General features: G+C 34.2%; 4 protein-coding genes across 4 annotated transcripts; 2 read left to right on the plus strand and 2 right to left on the minus strand.

Moving 5' to 3' along the window:
• Positions 1-3: 3 nt before the first annotated feature.
• LOC130809980 (uncharacterized) lies at positions 4-3,519 on the minus strand. The gene is made up of 5 exons (XM_057675861.1): positions 3,049-3,519; positions 1,587-1,786; positions 781-882; positions 630-681; positions 4-559 (listed from the first exon to the last, which is right to left on the minus strand). The coding sequence occupies exons 1-5, from the start codon at positions 3,143-3,145 to the stop codon at positions 447-449; spliced, it is 564 nt and encodes a 187-aa protein (XP_057531844.1). The 5' UTR covers positions 3,146-3,519; the 3' UTR covers positions 4-446.
• Positions 3,520-4,217: 698 nt separating this feature from the next.
• On the plus strand, positions 4,218-6,198 carry LOC130809982 (uncharacterized). Its single transcript, XM_057675863.1, is given in 4 exon segments — positions 4,218-4,426; positions 5,165-5,195; positions 5,198-5,450; positions 5,531-6,198. Coding segments are annotated over 4 exon segments (966 nt in total). The 5' UTR covers positions 4,218-4,273; the 3' UTR covers positions 6,060-6,198.
• LOC130809983 (MICOS complex subunit MIC10-like) lies at positions 6,153-12,922 on the minus strand. Its single transcript, XM_057675864.1, has 3 exons — positions 12,668-12,922; positions 9,814-9,956; positions 6,153-6,430 (listed from the first exon to the last, which is right to left on the minus strand). The coding sequence occupies exons 1-3, from the start codon at positions 12,786-12,788 to the stop codon at positions 6,416-6,418; spliced, it is 279 nt and encodes a 92-aa protein (XP_057531847.1). The 5' UTR covers positions 12,789-12,922; the 3' UTR covers positions 6,153-6,415.
• Positions 7,332-8,861, plus strand: LOC130809981 (protein TIC 214-like). The gene has a single exon (XM_057675862.1). The coding sequence runs from the start codon at positions 7,403-7,405 to the stop codon at positions 8,693-8,695; it is 1,293 nt and encodes a 430-aa protein (XP_057531845.1). The 5' UTR covers positions 7,332-7,402; the 3' UTR covers positions 8,696-8,861.
• Positions 12,923-13,589: the final 667 nt, after the last annotated feature.

The following is a 13,589-nucleotide window of genomic DNA, read 5'->3' on the forward strand; positions in this document are numbered from 1 at the left end:
AAATTACAAATGATTATTTTAAGGTTATAAGTGATTACTTTTGTGATGTTATATGATCTTGTGCGAGAAGTATGATTCATAGGTGGAATTGTTCAGTTAATCAAAAGAGAAAATTCTTCTTAAGCAATCCCTTTGAGTGCAACTATAAGACTCAAATATGTGAGATCTTCTGAAGTTTTCGGATGCAGACTCAAAGGTAAAGATAAAGAGAGTATACAAAGGAAAAAAAAAACGTCTAACAATTGCTAATCACTAATCAGTAATCAGTTATTGTATAAGGAAAAGGTCCTCCTACTAGGCTACTACTACTAATGATAATCAATTTGCCTAAAAATTGATAAGAGGGAATTGTCTACTGTCTACTGAATCAGTTACAAGATCTCTTTTTTGAATCCTTCAACCCATCTTTTCCATCTGAGTTAAGTCGTCCACCAGAACAGGATACTTCACAAACCCCCATGACGACCAACAAGAACAGATCGATAGATGGCAGCCACATGTAAGAAGCAAACGAGCATTACGATCAGATCATCCAGAAGACCGATTACTCCTAGTATTGCTGCAAAATGGGTATAATCCAGATTAATATGTTGCTAATCAATTCCTGATTTAAGCAGAATTTTAATTACCTTCAGGGATAATGTCCACAGGACTCAACAAGTATATGATACTCAAGAGCATCTGAAACAACAAGACATAGTTCGTCATATTCTGGACGCTAAATTGCTGAATATATGAATTGATAAGGAAAATCTTGGGAATGTGATTTGTTTACTTAACTGCCAAATAGACGCGAAACTTAATGACGAATGGCAAAGATCTTTGAGGATTCATCAAATCACGCAACAGCCTTCGGAGAAGAAAGGGAAGATCTCGTAGTCTCTGATGAAACAAAAAACAATGGTTAAACAATATTTCAATTTCTGGACCTTTGTGGTGCAAATGACAAGCCATGTAGTACAATTACTCCTGGGCCTTGGCTCTTTGAAAACATGCCCGGGTTTGTTAGTTATTATGGTTGGAATAATGGTAAACAACCCGTCTTGTATGAGACCGTTTCATAGTGAGACGACTTCAAAACAAGAAATTTATAAGCTAAAAGTTTCTATTATTGGGCTATTTAACCCAAATATGAGGCGTGTCTCACGGTGATACCGTCTCATACAAGAATTTGCAAATGGTAAAAACCGTTATTATTATTTCCCTTTGCTGTTTAATGGGAGGTATAATGGCACCATTTAGAGAAGGTTACCATCATAATCTTGATGAGGGATCAAATTTCCTATTTTTTAGGTGTGGTTATCACATTAATGGTGGTTAATAACCCGATTCATTAAGCCACAAAAATTCAAGTCGAGAAAGTGTACAAGCGTATTAGTTGGGAAATACCGGAGGCATGGAATTAAAGTTGTATTCACTAAAGCGATTAAAACTCGATTCATTAAGACAATGGGGTGTTATTGATGAGATATAAAAACTAACCCCCATAAACATTTTCATTTGATAGCTAGGACGTAAGAGAACACCAGATCATATAACCAGAAAATTAACTTGATATGTTTAATTATATAAATATCGGACAGTACCTGGATGAAATCAGATTGACGTTCACCAAATCGACGATTATATACCTCCAAATTTCTTATGATGTCAGCAACTTGTGGATCAGCCTGTTGCTGTTGAGAAGTATCATCAGGTATTAACAGATTGATGGGGCGGCGACATAAAGGACATTTGCAAGGTTGCATCACTGATCCATGCTCCCATACTTCCAAAATGCAACGCCCTGGATTATGCCATATGAATAAGGATATCACTCAATTTCAGCAACAATTTTAAATCCGTAATTCCAATGTCATTAATTGACTCCCATCAGTTTTCCACTAAGGCGATTTGGAGGGTCAAATCTATGAAAACTTATGAGGTTTACAGTTTACACCTCATGATATCATGTGAGTTTTATTTTCCCCATTTAGTCTTATTGAAAACATAGGCCAGTTCGCCAATCTGTTTCATCAAGTTCTACCACAAATCCATTTTTGTCGGGAACTAAAACATATATGAAACACGGTTCCGACAACCTGCTTGGTCTAATCAAACCCAATTTAAAGGAAGAGAAGGCACATAGAAAAACATACCCTATAACTACCCAAAAGGAAAACTAAGCTGACCAACAATGACCTAGAACAAACTCATACAACCCACAAATCTCAGCCACATTGTTGTCATCTTGGAGCTAACGCCAATCGAAGAAAAAATTTTGCGATCATCCTTCACAATAAAGGGTAAAGCTTTCACAGTTCAAAGGATGAAGATGAACAAGTGATTGATATCATAAAGAAGTTCTGCTACCCATGGAAAATGTTTTTTCTAGGGTTCATAATCCAATTCTTGCATTATCATGGAATCTAAATTCCAAATAGTTTAAAGTTAAACCCACATAACACTCCAATCATTAGGCTCAATTTTCCCAAGAAAAGTTGGACACTATTCCACAATTCATTGTTTTAAGATTTTCCCCATCACAATACAAAGTTCTAGCAATCTAGTTCAACAATTATCTAATTCTAACATATAGTACATTATATCTCACAAATGATCAAGATGCAATCTTAATTTGGGCTATGATTACACTAAAATAAAGCTCTTGCAACCTAGTACAACTATCATCCTATAATATCCAACAAATGATCAAGATGTAACCCTTTAAATGTGCTTTGACTTAATAAAACATTTCATAAGTTCATACCAACCCACTTGACACATTATCACAACAAATTCATAATAACCCACTATACAAATTACCTTCAAATTCATATCTATATAAGAAATTCATAACAACCCACAACACAAATTTGAAATTACCTTTCTAATTCACATTTATATACATAAAACCCCAAACACAAAACCACGCTTTCGATCAAATCAATCAAAAAAACCTGATTTTATGAAAAAATCTCATATTTGGGAAAAATGACAAATACCCATAATCATAATAAATCAAGCAAACAAAGCTCAAATATAAAAACAAAAGATGAGAAGCAAAACCGCAAAACCAGTGAGAACAATTAGCTTGGCAAGGAATGTTGAAGCTTTCATGGCAAATTGTACAGCAATCATCAATTGGTGGTCCATCTCTTTCCATCTCCTGTTTTTCTGCTTCCCTCGAAATTCTTTGCCGTCGATCAAATATCAATTTCTGTATTTTGGGTAATGTAAATGGAAAATTTTAGAAACTGTGCGTCATTTCTTGGAATTTGGTCCTAACCTTTTGAGTCTTCTTCTTTGCTAAGAAGAGAGTCAATTGGAGGAAGTCATTAAAAATTAAATAGATGAATGATTCATTAAGGCTGGGAAGTTCGATTTGTTTAGCACACGGGTTATCCGTTTTCTCTTTGTCTACCATTTTAATTTTGAGTTTTGTCTATACTCTGTAGGGATGGTTATTAGAGTTGGCAAAACTATATAATGATTCCATTTTATATTCGAATTGAAAATTCGAATATCGAATATGGACTCAGATATCAATTTTTGAGATTCAGACATCAGAACATCCGATAATTTTTTAGTAGTTGAATATCAGATATTAGATTTCACACTTTTCTTTATTTTTCCCTTATTCACTACTCACTCATATTCACTAATATTGTCTAATTTGACTTTTGCACATTTGTTAACACATATATTCAATCGCAAATATCACAAATTATGTTTAATTAACAATTATCGAATGTTAGATTTTAATAAAACTTATATCGAAACGAATCAAAAAAAAATCCCACTTACCCATAATTTAACTTAAAAATTATTAAGAATAATAATAGTGAATAAAATGAAGTATTTTTCAGAATTGTCTCTCTTGAATTATGGTCCTCACTCCTCACATTAAATGTCATACACAAATATGACTCACTTTTTTTTAACTCACTTGTTATTTGTGTTATTCACTAAATATATTAATATTATATATTTATTATAGGTTAATTTTTTAATATTACAAAATAAGTTAAGAAAATGAAAGAAATAAATAAAAATTGAATTCAAGACTTTTAACGGACAACTTGTTTCAAATGAGGATAACTCAAGGCATGTAAAAGAGGTCAAAATCAAAGGATGCAAAGGTCCAAAGAACATCAACACATCATTCTCATCACAAGCAAGAAATATCTAAAATCATATGCAAGATATTTACTTTCTCATGCTAAAACCTAAAACACACAAAATAAATTAAAAAAAAGCCTCTTAATTTGTTTTCTGAAAAAAAAAAAAAAAAATGAATTTCATCTGTAAAATGGAGTTGGCTTCTCCAACTTGGGCTAAGTTTCCCAAAATATTAAGCACAAAGGAATCCAAATTCTGTGTGTATACCTCATTATGCCCAAGTTCAAGCTTGCCTTCATCATCTTCTTCATTGCTTCTTAGCTCTGTATGTTCCTATAACCTCCTTTTCCTTTTTTATTTATTTTTTTGGTTGCAAACTAATGCATTTTTCCATTCTTTAGTTTTGAATTATAATTTACTATGATATAATAATTAAATTAATCATATGTATTAGCTCGTTTATCTGAAGTTGCAAATAATTTTATTATCTAAATCATTCGTTTTGTTTATAGATAAGATTATGTATATATAACTTTCAAATCTGAAACAAGTTAGAGGCTCAATAATAGATATATGTGCTCCTACACAGTCCTATTATATGTGCATATAAGCGTATAAACATGAGTATTTTTTAATCATTTTAATAGGTTCTGGAAAATAAGAAAGAGATTAACAATGTGTTTGGACAAAGACGAATAGACAAAAAGAAAGAGTAAGGATTTGAAAGAATGAAAAATTCCTTGTTTGGATAATAAAAGGGAGGGATTGGAGAGAAAACATAAATAAATTTTATTAAGAATACAATCTCTCCTAACATGAAAAAATTTAACACAAAACACTCATTTTTCCTTCATTTTCCCTTTTTACCCTTCCTTCCCTTTCTCTTCCCTCCCTTCCTATTCTCCTTCCCCTTCTTTTTTTTTTTCTTCTAATTTGTTATTCCAAACATATTGTAAATGATAAATAATTGCATATTTTTGGATTAACAAAAAAGTGGGTCCAAATTTTCATAAAAATGGCATACTGTGTGTGACAGTTGAATTCCTTGACCGTGAAGCTTCAGTGTTCTTACAGAAAGGAGGCAATTTGGTATCAAGGAAACATTCAGCATCTGCAATACGCAATAGTCAACTTAAGGTGGAAGAACAAGACTTAGATGCAGAAGCTTGTGAGTTGGTTAATGGGACAGAACTCAAAATAGGAGAAGGTGAAGATGCACTTCATGCCTATCTCTTCCAAGCTGTCAAGAACAACAATGGTGCCGGAATTCTGCTTTTGTCCGATGTATTAGGGTTTCAGGATTCCTATACTCGGGATTTTTCCTACCGTGTTGCCTGCAATGGGTACAAGTACGTATCTCATTCGTGATTTTGTGTTTTGTCTGTTGGTTGTTTGAATGTCGAGACTTTGATTATGTTTGAAATTGCAGCGTTTTAGTGCCAGATCTTTTCCGGGGCAATCCATGGTCGAAGGACCGACCACAAGCTCAGTATGACGAGTGGCGAGCCACACAAGATCAAAACACGGTTGCAGAAGATATAGCAACAGCAACAAAATGGATGGTTGACGAGTTCATGGCTGCAGAATCGTCGACAAAACTAGGGGTAGTTGGGTTCTGCTACGGAGGTAGTCGGGTTCTGGAAGTCCTAGCAGGAGACCACGATTCTGTTTTCGGCGCAGGTGTTTCCTTCTATGGGGCAAACATTGATTCATCTGTAGTTCGAAATGTCAAGGTACCGGTTCTGTTGGTAGCGGGTGATAACGACCCTCTTTGTCCGGTTGATAAGCTCAACGAGATTGGAGACACCGTTGGGATGAACTCGAAGGTAGTAGTTTTTAAGGGTCGAGGACATGCATTTGTCCATAGACCTGAATCTGCTGAAGAAGACGCGGATGCAGAGGAAGCTTTCACAATCATGAGAAATTGGCTGCATAATAAGTTGCTAGAAAAGGCGTAAGTTGCCTAATACAATTCTATGCGCCTCGTTTATACTCGTAAGGTACAAGCATCAAAGGAAAGAAATGTAAACTAGACATATTTCACTACAAGATCCGAGCAAATAAGCTATAAGATCTTATTTCTCCCTTTTTTTCCAATTTCCATTCTCTTGATTGGAACTCCAAATCATTAGTAAGATTACAACACAAAAGGAATAGTTTCATGATAAAATTTGCAGTACATTAGGGGTACAAATACAATGACCCATCAAAACAATTTTAGGTACTACAATTGGAATATTAAAAAAGAGTGAAATGAAGTGAAGTAACAAGCCACCCTCACTGATTCTTCCATATATGTAATGCGACTCCGGAGTCATTCTTGGGCATCCTGAAATGAACGAAAAGTTGGTAAACATTGACACTAGAAATACAGTTGTGAATTGTGATCATGAAGAACCTTGCAGCATACGTAAAAATACCGAACTAGAATTCGGAGCATATGAAATACCAAAAGCATAGACCAGTATCAACCAAATCGACAAAAATAAAAGAGAAAGTCACGAGTCATGACAAAAAAGTGTTCTTTCTCATTCAACCACATTCACACCTCCATATGTAGATTTAACCACTTCATAACTCATTGAACCAAGGGAGAAATGAATCAAGCAATGAAGAAATATATGATAAAGAGCACACAATACAACATCCCCCGGTTAGCAAATTGATACCCATCCCTACATCGATGGTCTTATAAACACAACATGAACACTTAAGATTTGATATAAACTTGATCTAATGTGGGTAAAAACTATATAACTCCATCAAGATAAAGCCACCTAGAAGTGTAGGCGTAAGTTCTCTTCCAGAAGTATTCTAATAAGCTCAGCGTTTGAAGTCCATTGAAAGTTTGCAACAATCAGTTACAAGCTTCAATAGCTACTCTTAACAGATTCTCAAATTGACAGTAATACTGTACTATGAGTAGCTAATCCTACCACCTTCATTGTTACAACTTACAAGCTTAGTATTAAAAAGCGCAAGGCACACCAAGGCGCAAAAGGTCCTTAGAGCCTAGACGCAAAGCACAGGGCGAGGACGTGAGCTTTTTGTAGGCGAGGTACACTTTTTCACCAAAGCTTAAAAAATCAATTTTAAAACAAATATAATACTTCAAACAACAAGATATTCATATTTTAGTATCAACAAGTTTGAAAACATTCATTATCCTTATGGTAAATACCACTTTAACACAAAACTATTATACTTTCTATTTCTATATTTATATATGGAAAGTTAAAGTTAAAAAATCATCATATAATAATCCAGAAATTGCAATACAAACGAAAAAGGGAGGTTTGTGATGATTTTTCAATCTTTTCTACTAGGTAATCTAGTATCCTTAGGCATGAAGATAATCAATTCGGTCGTTGTGGTCGGACTCTATTATGGATTTCTGACCACATTCTCCATAGGGCCCTCTTATCTCTTCCTTCTCCGATCTCAGGTTATGGAAGAAGGAGAAGAAGGAACCGAGAAGAAGGTATCAGCAACAACTGGTTTTATTATGGGACAGCTCATGATGTTCATATCGATCTATTATACGCCTCTGCATCTAGCATTGGGTAGACCTCATACAATAACTGTCCTAGCTCTACCCTATCTTTTGTTTCATTTCTTCTGGAACAATCACAAACACTTTTTTGATTATGGATCTACTAGCAGAAATTCAATGCGTAATCTCAGCATTCAATGTGTATTCCTGAATAATCTCATTTTTCAATTATTCAACTATTTCATTTTACCAAGTTCAACGTTAGCCAGATTAGTCAACATTTATATGTTTCGATGCAACAACAAGATGTTATTTGTAACAAGTAGTTTTGTTGGTTGGTTAATTGGTCACATTTTATTCATGAAATGGGTTGGATTGGTATTAGTCTGGATACAGCAAAATCATTCTATTCGATCTAATAAGTACCTTGTGTCAGAATTGAGAAATTCTATGGCTCGAATCTTTAGTATTCTCTTCTTTATTACCTGTGTCTACTATTTAGGCAGAATGCCGTCACCTATTTTTACTAAAAAACTGAAAGAAACCCCAGAAACGAAAGAAAGTGAGGAAGAAACAGAACAGGAAGAAGAGGGATTCACCGAAGAAGATCCTTCTCCTTCCCTTTTTTCGGAAGAAAAGGAGGATCCGGACAAAATCCAAATCGATGAAATGGAAAAGATCCGAGTGAATGGAAAGGACAAAACAAAGGATGAATTCCACTTGCACTTAAAAGAAGCATGCTATAAAAATAGCCCAACTTCGTTAGAAATACTTAAAGAAGAAAAGAAAAACTTCTTCGGGTTTGAAAAATCCCTTCTTTTTCTTCTTTTCGACTATAAACGTTGGAATCGTCCAACGCGATATATAAAAAACAATCGATTTGAAAATGCGGTAAGAAATGAAATGTCACAATATTTTTTTTATACATGTCAAAATGATGGAAAACAAAGAATTTCTTTTACATATCCACCCAGTTTATCAATTTTCTGGGAAATGATACAAAGAAAGATTTCTTTGGATACAACAGAAAAATTCTTATATGATATGATGAACTATCCAATAATTGGATTTCTACAAATGAACAAAAAAGAAACAGTTTAAGCAATGAATTAAATAATAGAATTACGGTTCTAGACAAAGACATTTTTTATATAGATGTACTCGATAAAAAAACAAGATTATGCTTAGAAAACAAAATAGTAAATTAATAAAAAAATGGATACATAGAATAAATACCAAAAAAGATACGAGGAGATTCGACCCCCTCCTACATACTTAATACCCTCCCCTACAAAAAAACTGGTAACACCAAAACCATTCGGAATCCCATCAATTATTCGTCTATCAAAAGCAGAAATTAGTTCAGCTAAAGCTCTTACACCCTTAATTAAGAATATTTCATAAAAAGCATCTATATAACCGCGGTTAGCAGACCAATTATATATTATATTTAATATTTTGTCCCCAAAAACTCTCTTTTGACCTTTTTTATCAAATGAATTGACTTAGAAGAGTTCCCACGGTTATTTTCTTCTTCACATGCTTTTTGTTTTTCTTAAAGAAGCAACAATTTCTCAAACTTCATATTCAAGTAAATTTGGGTTTCGAGTTTTATTTTTTTACTAACAAACAAGTACAAGTTAATTACCCAACCCAACGAGGCGCATGCCTCTTGTAGTGGGCTTTGCCTCACCTAGTCGAGGCGTTTTCATCCGAGCCTGAGCTCAAGGCGCACAAGGCGCAAAGCAAGGCGCGCGTTTTTAAAACTAAGTTTACAAGTCACCAAGTCCTATACGAAGAGACGACATTTCCATGATGATATGCATACCAATTCAAGTGAGAGAAATACCCTTATATCCTTAGTTGAAGGCACTAACTGCAATACGTTTCAAAGCAGATCTAGGTTATAACTTCAATCAAATACCAAAAGCTTTCAACGGACTACTAAATCTCTGACCGTCTAAGAGTATATCTCATGAATCTACTTTTAACAGAAGAAGGTATAGTAATAAAAGTGCCCCTCTCAAAAAACAGATAAGGTTAATTAAATACATTTACACTTTTAATAGAACGTGTCAATAAAAGCAAAAGAACTTTAACTTATAATTCATATAGGTCAAATGTAGTATTCCTAATTCCAACATGGCCACAAATAACCCAAATGGAAGTTCGATCAGGAGATATGAGTTCAAAGAAACAGTGAGAAAGAAGAAAATCACCTGGGAAACAGGAACATCAGAAACAAAAGATGCCCCCAAACTTTCTGCAGGACTATCAAATAATCTGGAGCAGTCTGTGTAAGCAGATCCGAGACCTACTCCAGCACCAAAAGCCACAGAGGCCCAACGAGTCACAGGACTTCCTATAAACAAGCGAGGAACAATCCAATATCAATGCCTAAATAATTCTAAGGGGCACAAAGTAAGCTGACCATTTACAAACAAAGATAAATTCAACCAATGTTACGACTATAAGAATTGCAACACAATCCCTCAGGCTACAACTAGTCACTATAGCTGATTCTTTCAAATATGAAAGTACTAATACAACCAAAACCGACACTTCTTGAAACCACAGGAAGATAAAAGAGATGCCAAAGCAACATCATAACTCTTAGCAATAAACGACTAAAATTAGAGTAAGGCCTACGATTGGGTTGAATGGAGTTTTATAAGCATAGTGTATAAAAAAGGGTTCAATGTCAATAGGGTAAACAGGATCATGCCTTGTTTATCTAGTGTAACTATAAAGTTCAAGTGTAATAGAAAAGTCATTGGTAATATTTACCCTGGTCGAGGGCTCCAACAAAGCAATCATATACCGACTTCTTTCACACAATTGTCCAAAGGTGCGTTTAGTGGGTTAATTCATGGTGCAAGGATATGTAGAAGCTTTGTTACCTGAACTCTTCGCTTTACCTCAAGCACCCATGTTGGACCCTCAACGGACATGGGTATGACTCTTGTGTTTGGTAAATGTTTGAGTACTTTAGTTTAAAAAGCTCGAGGCACACCAAGGTACCAAAGGTCTTTAGATTTTAGACACAAAGCGCAGGATGAAGGCTTTGTGTAAACGAGGCACACTTTTTCGCGAAAAAGCTTTAAAATCAATTTTAAAACATATAAAATACTCAAAACAACATGGCATTCATATTTTAGAATCAACAAGCTCGAAAACGTTCATTATCATTGCAGTACACCTTTTAGCATATAAATATTATAATGAGAATAGAAGAATACCTAAAAGTTATTTTCTTCTTCTTAACATGCTTTTTATTTTTTCTCAAAGAAGCAACGGTTTCTCGAACTTTATATTCAAGTAAATTTGGATTTTGAGTTTTTTTCTTTCAAATAAACAAGCATAAGTTGATTACCCAGCCCAATAAAGAGGCGCACTGAGTGCACAAGGCACGAAGCACATTGAGGCGCCCAGGTCGCATGCCTTTGAGGTTGGCTTAGCCTCACCTAAGAAGGTAGTTTTCGCCAATTTGAAGGAGATGATACAAAAGAAGCTACAAGGATGTAAGGTGCAAAGTAGAAAGCCGAGTTTTTTTTACCCAAATAAAACCTAGTCCAAACCTAATTACTCTAGTTTTATTAATTTCAATCCAAATCCAAAACAAATTTAAAATTACGCCGAACCATTTTATTTAGGACTGCTCTGTGGGTGATTTTAAGCCTAGTAATGCGATATAAGCCTTTTTTCCATTATTCTCATTTTTTCAGCACTTAGAGATCTAAGAGATATAAAAGTAAGACAACTAAAACCCTAATTTTAATGAGAGAAAAGAGATTCCTCCACAGCTCTAATGCGTATTCGGCAGCGTGACGGTCTCAACAACTTTCTTCAAGTCTTCAACAACCGTCGACCGTCAACCATATCAGTTCGGATGCCACAAGCAAACTGCTTCTATGGTTTTCCGAAGTGGATTGACTATTCATATATAAAGTTTGAATTTACAGGGAAACCTTAAGAAGTTAGAACTAAAGATTTCAAATGAAGAATAGCCATAGGAGAAAGTAGATTTGAAAAATTAGCTCTATATTCATTCACTTCTCCCTCTATGTTGCTTGTTATATTGAATTTGTAAAGTTTTTAAAATCTAAATCTTCTATTACATATCCTACTACAAGTATTGACATTTTAATTTTTAAGCAAGATAATTCTACTAAAGCTTCTTTCACAATAAATTTATGATCACAAAAAAAGATTCCTTTGTCATATTCTAAACTTCAGTCAAAATAATTCGGCTTGGGCTCTGGATTCTATTTTGTGAAAATAATTGTGGGTTGGTGCGAATAAATAAGATTTGGATTTGGTCCATAAAAGAAAACCAAAATAGTTATGGTTTGATTTGGATATTTTTGAAAAAACCAAACGTCCATTGAACTTTCACCCCTAAATGCCCATTTAACTAGTTTCTACTCACTAATAACATCAGGAATTGAAATGCAGTCCCTCCAGTTTCCAGGCTATAAAACTAGTTACTTATAGGTGATGCTTCAAAATATGAAAGTTGCTATCAACCAAAACAAACACCAATTGAAATCATAGGATTACAAGGATGTAAATGCAGCCTCATAGCATTAGTAAACCACTAAAAGATGCCCATAAATACCCAACATCTCACTATATTAAAACCATAACATTGAAAATACAAACAAATCTCATCATACATATGCAAGGATTTATCAATACCATAACAACTATCCTCAAATTCATGGGAAATTTGTACTACAGCACTTTAACAAAACAAAATATAGTGTTAAGCCATTGCATAGATTAATCTAAATCAACCATCACCAAGTCAGCCAATAACCACCAAAAAAATCTGAACTTTAGATCCGTAAAACAGTAATTGCAAACTACACAAACATCCCAAAACAACCCATCAACCAAAACTCAAATTAAACAATACCCAAAAACCAAAAACCAATAATCAACCCAAATTATCATCAAAAACCTAAATTTAAGCAATACATGAAAAAAAAAAAACTATCTTTGAAAATATCAAAACAAATGAAGTATAAAAAATTAATAAGTCAAGTAAATATAAGAAGGGGAAATACTGACGGAAAAGGAGGAGGCCAGTAAAAGCGCCAGTAAGGGAGGAATAAACGAAGCGACGAAGGGAGAGATCAAGACAAGCATCCCATTTTGCATCCAAGTTGTATTCTTTTCTATTTTCCGCCATTGTACAGAATTTCTTCTTCTTCCTTTGATTTTCTGCTTTTTATTGAAAAATTGTTTGCTTCTCTTTTGTTTTTCGTTGAATGGAATATGTTTCTTCGGACTTCTTGAGGATCAGAAAACAAGGGTATTGGCAATTTCTTGTGTTATATGTTTGCTTCCCTTTTAACAATTATGGGCCTTTGATGTTTTCGGACTACATAATTATGCAAGGAGTACGGCCCAATCCGTTAGGTTAGTACATAGTAGTTAGCCGAGTATTTAAAAAAAATAAGACAAATAAACAACTTAAATTCCAAAATAAGCTCCGTGAAAACTTATTTCCCAAAATAAGCGTCCGTACATCCAAACCAGTGGTTTGGATAAGTCGCTGTTAGTAACAGCGAAAGAGGAAAAAAAAAATTAAAACCCCAAAGTCGCTGTTAGTAACAGCGAATGAGGAAAAAAAAAAATTAAAACCCCAAAGTCGCTGTTAGTAACAGCGACTTTAAGGTTAACTGATAACTTCTTAATCTCGTAGGTTGGAATGAGGAAGTAACTGAGAACTGAAAACTTAATAAACATTAAGTCGCTATTACTAACAGCGACTTATACCAAACCTAAGTTTGGATGTACGGACGCTTATTTTGGGAATTAAGTTTTCACGGAGCTTATTTTGGGAAAAAAGTTGTTCAATTGTCTTATTTTTTTCAAATTTTCGTAGTTAGCCTCTCACGTTTGATGTATGTAGCAATTTCATTGTTATATGGATCAAATAGTTGAATAATAAAAATTGTAAGTATATATACTATGGTTTTTTTATTTC

This window comes from Amaranthus tricolor, chromosome 4 (genome assembly GCF_026212465.1).
Source record: "Amaranthus tricolor cultivar Red isolate AtriRed21 chromosome 4, ASM2621246v1, whole genome shotgun sequence".
Classification (NCBI taxonomy): domain Eukaryota; kingdom Viridiplantae; phylum Streptophyta; class Magnoliopsida; order Caryophyllales; family Amaranthaceae; genus Amaranthus; species Amaranthus tricolor.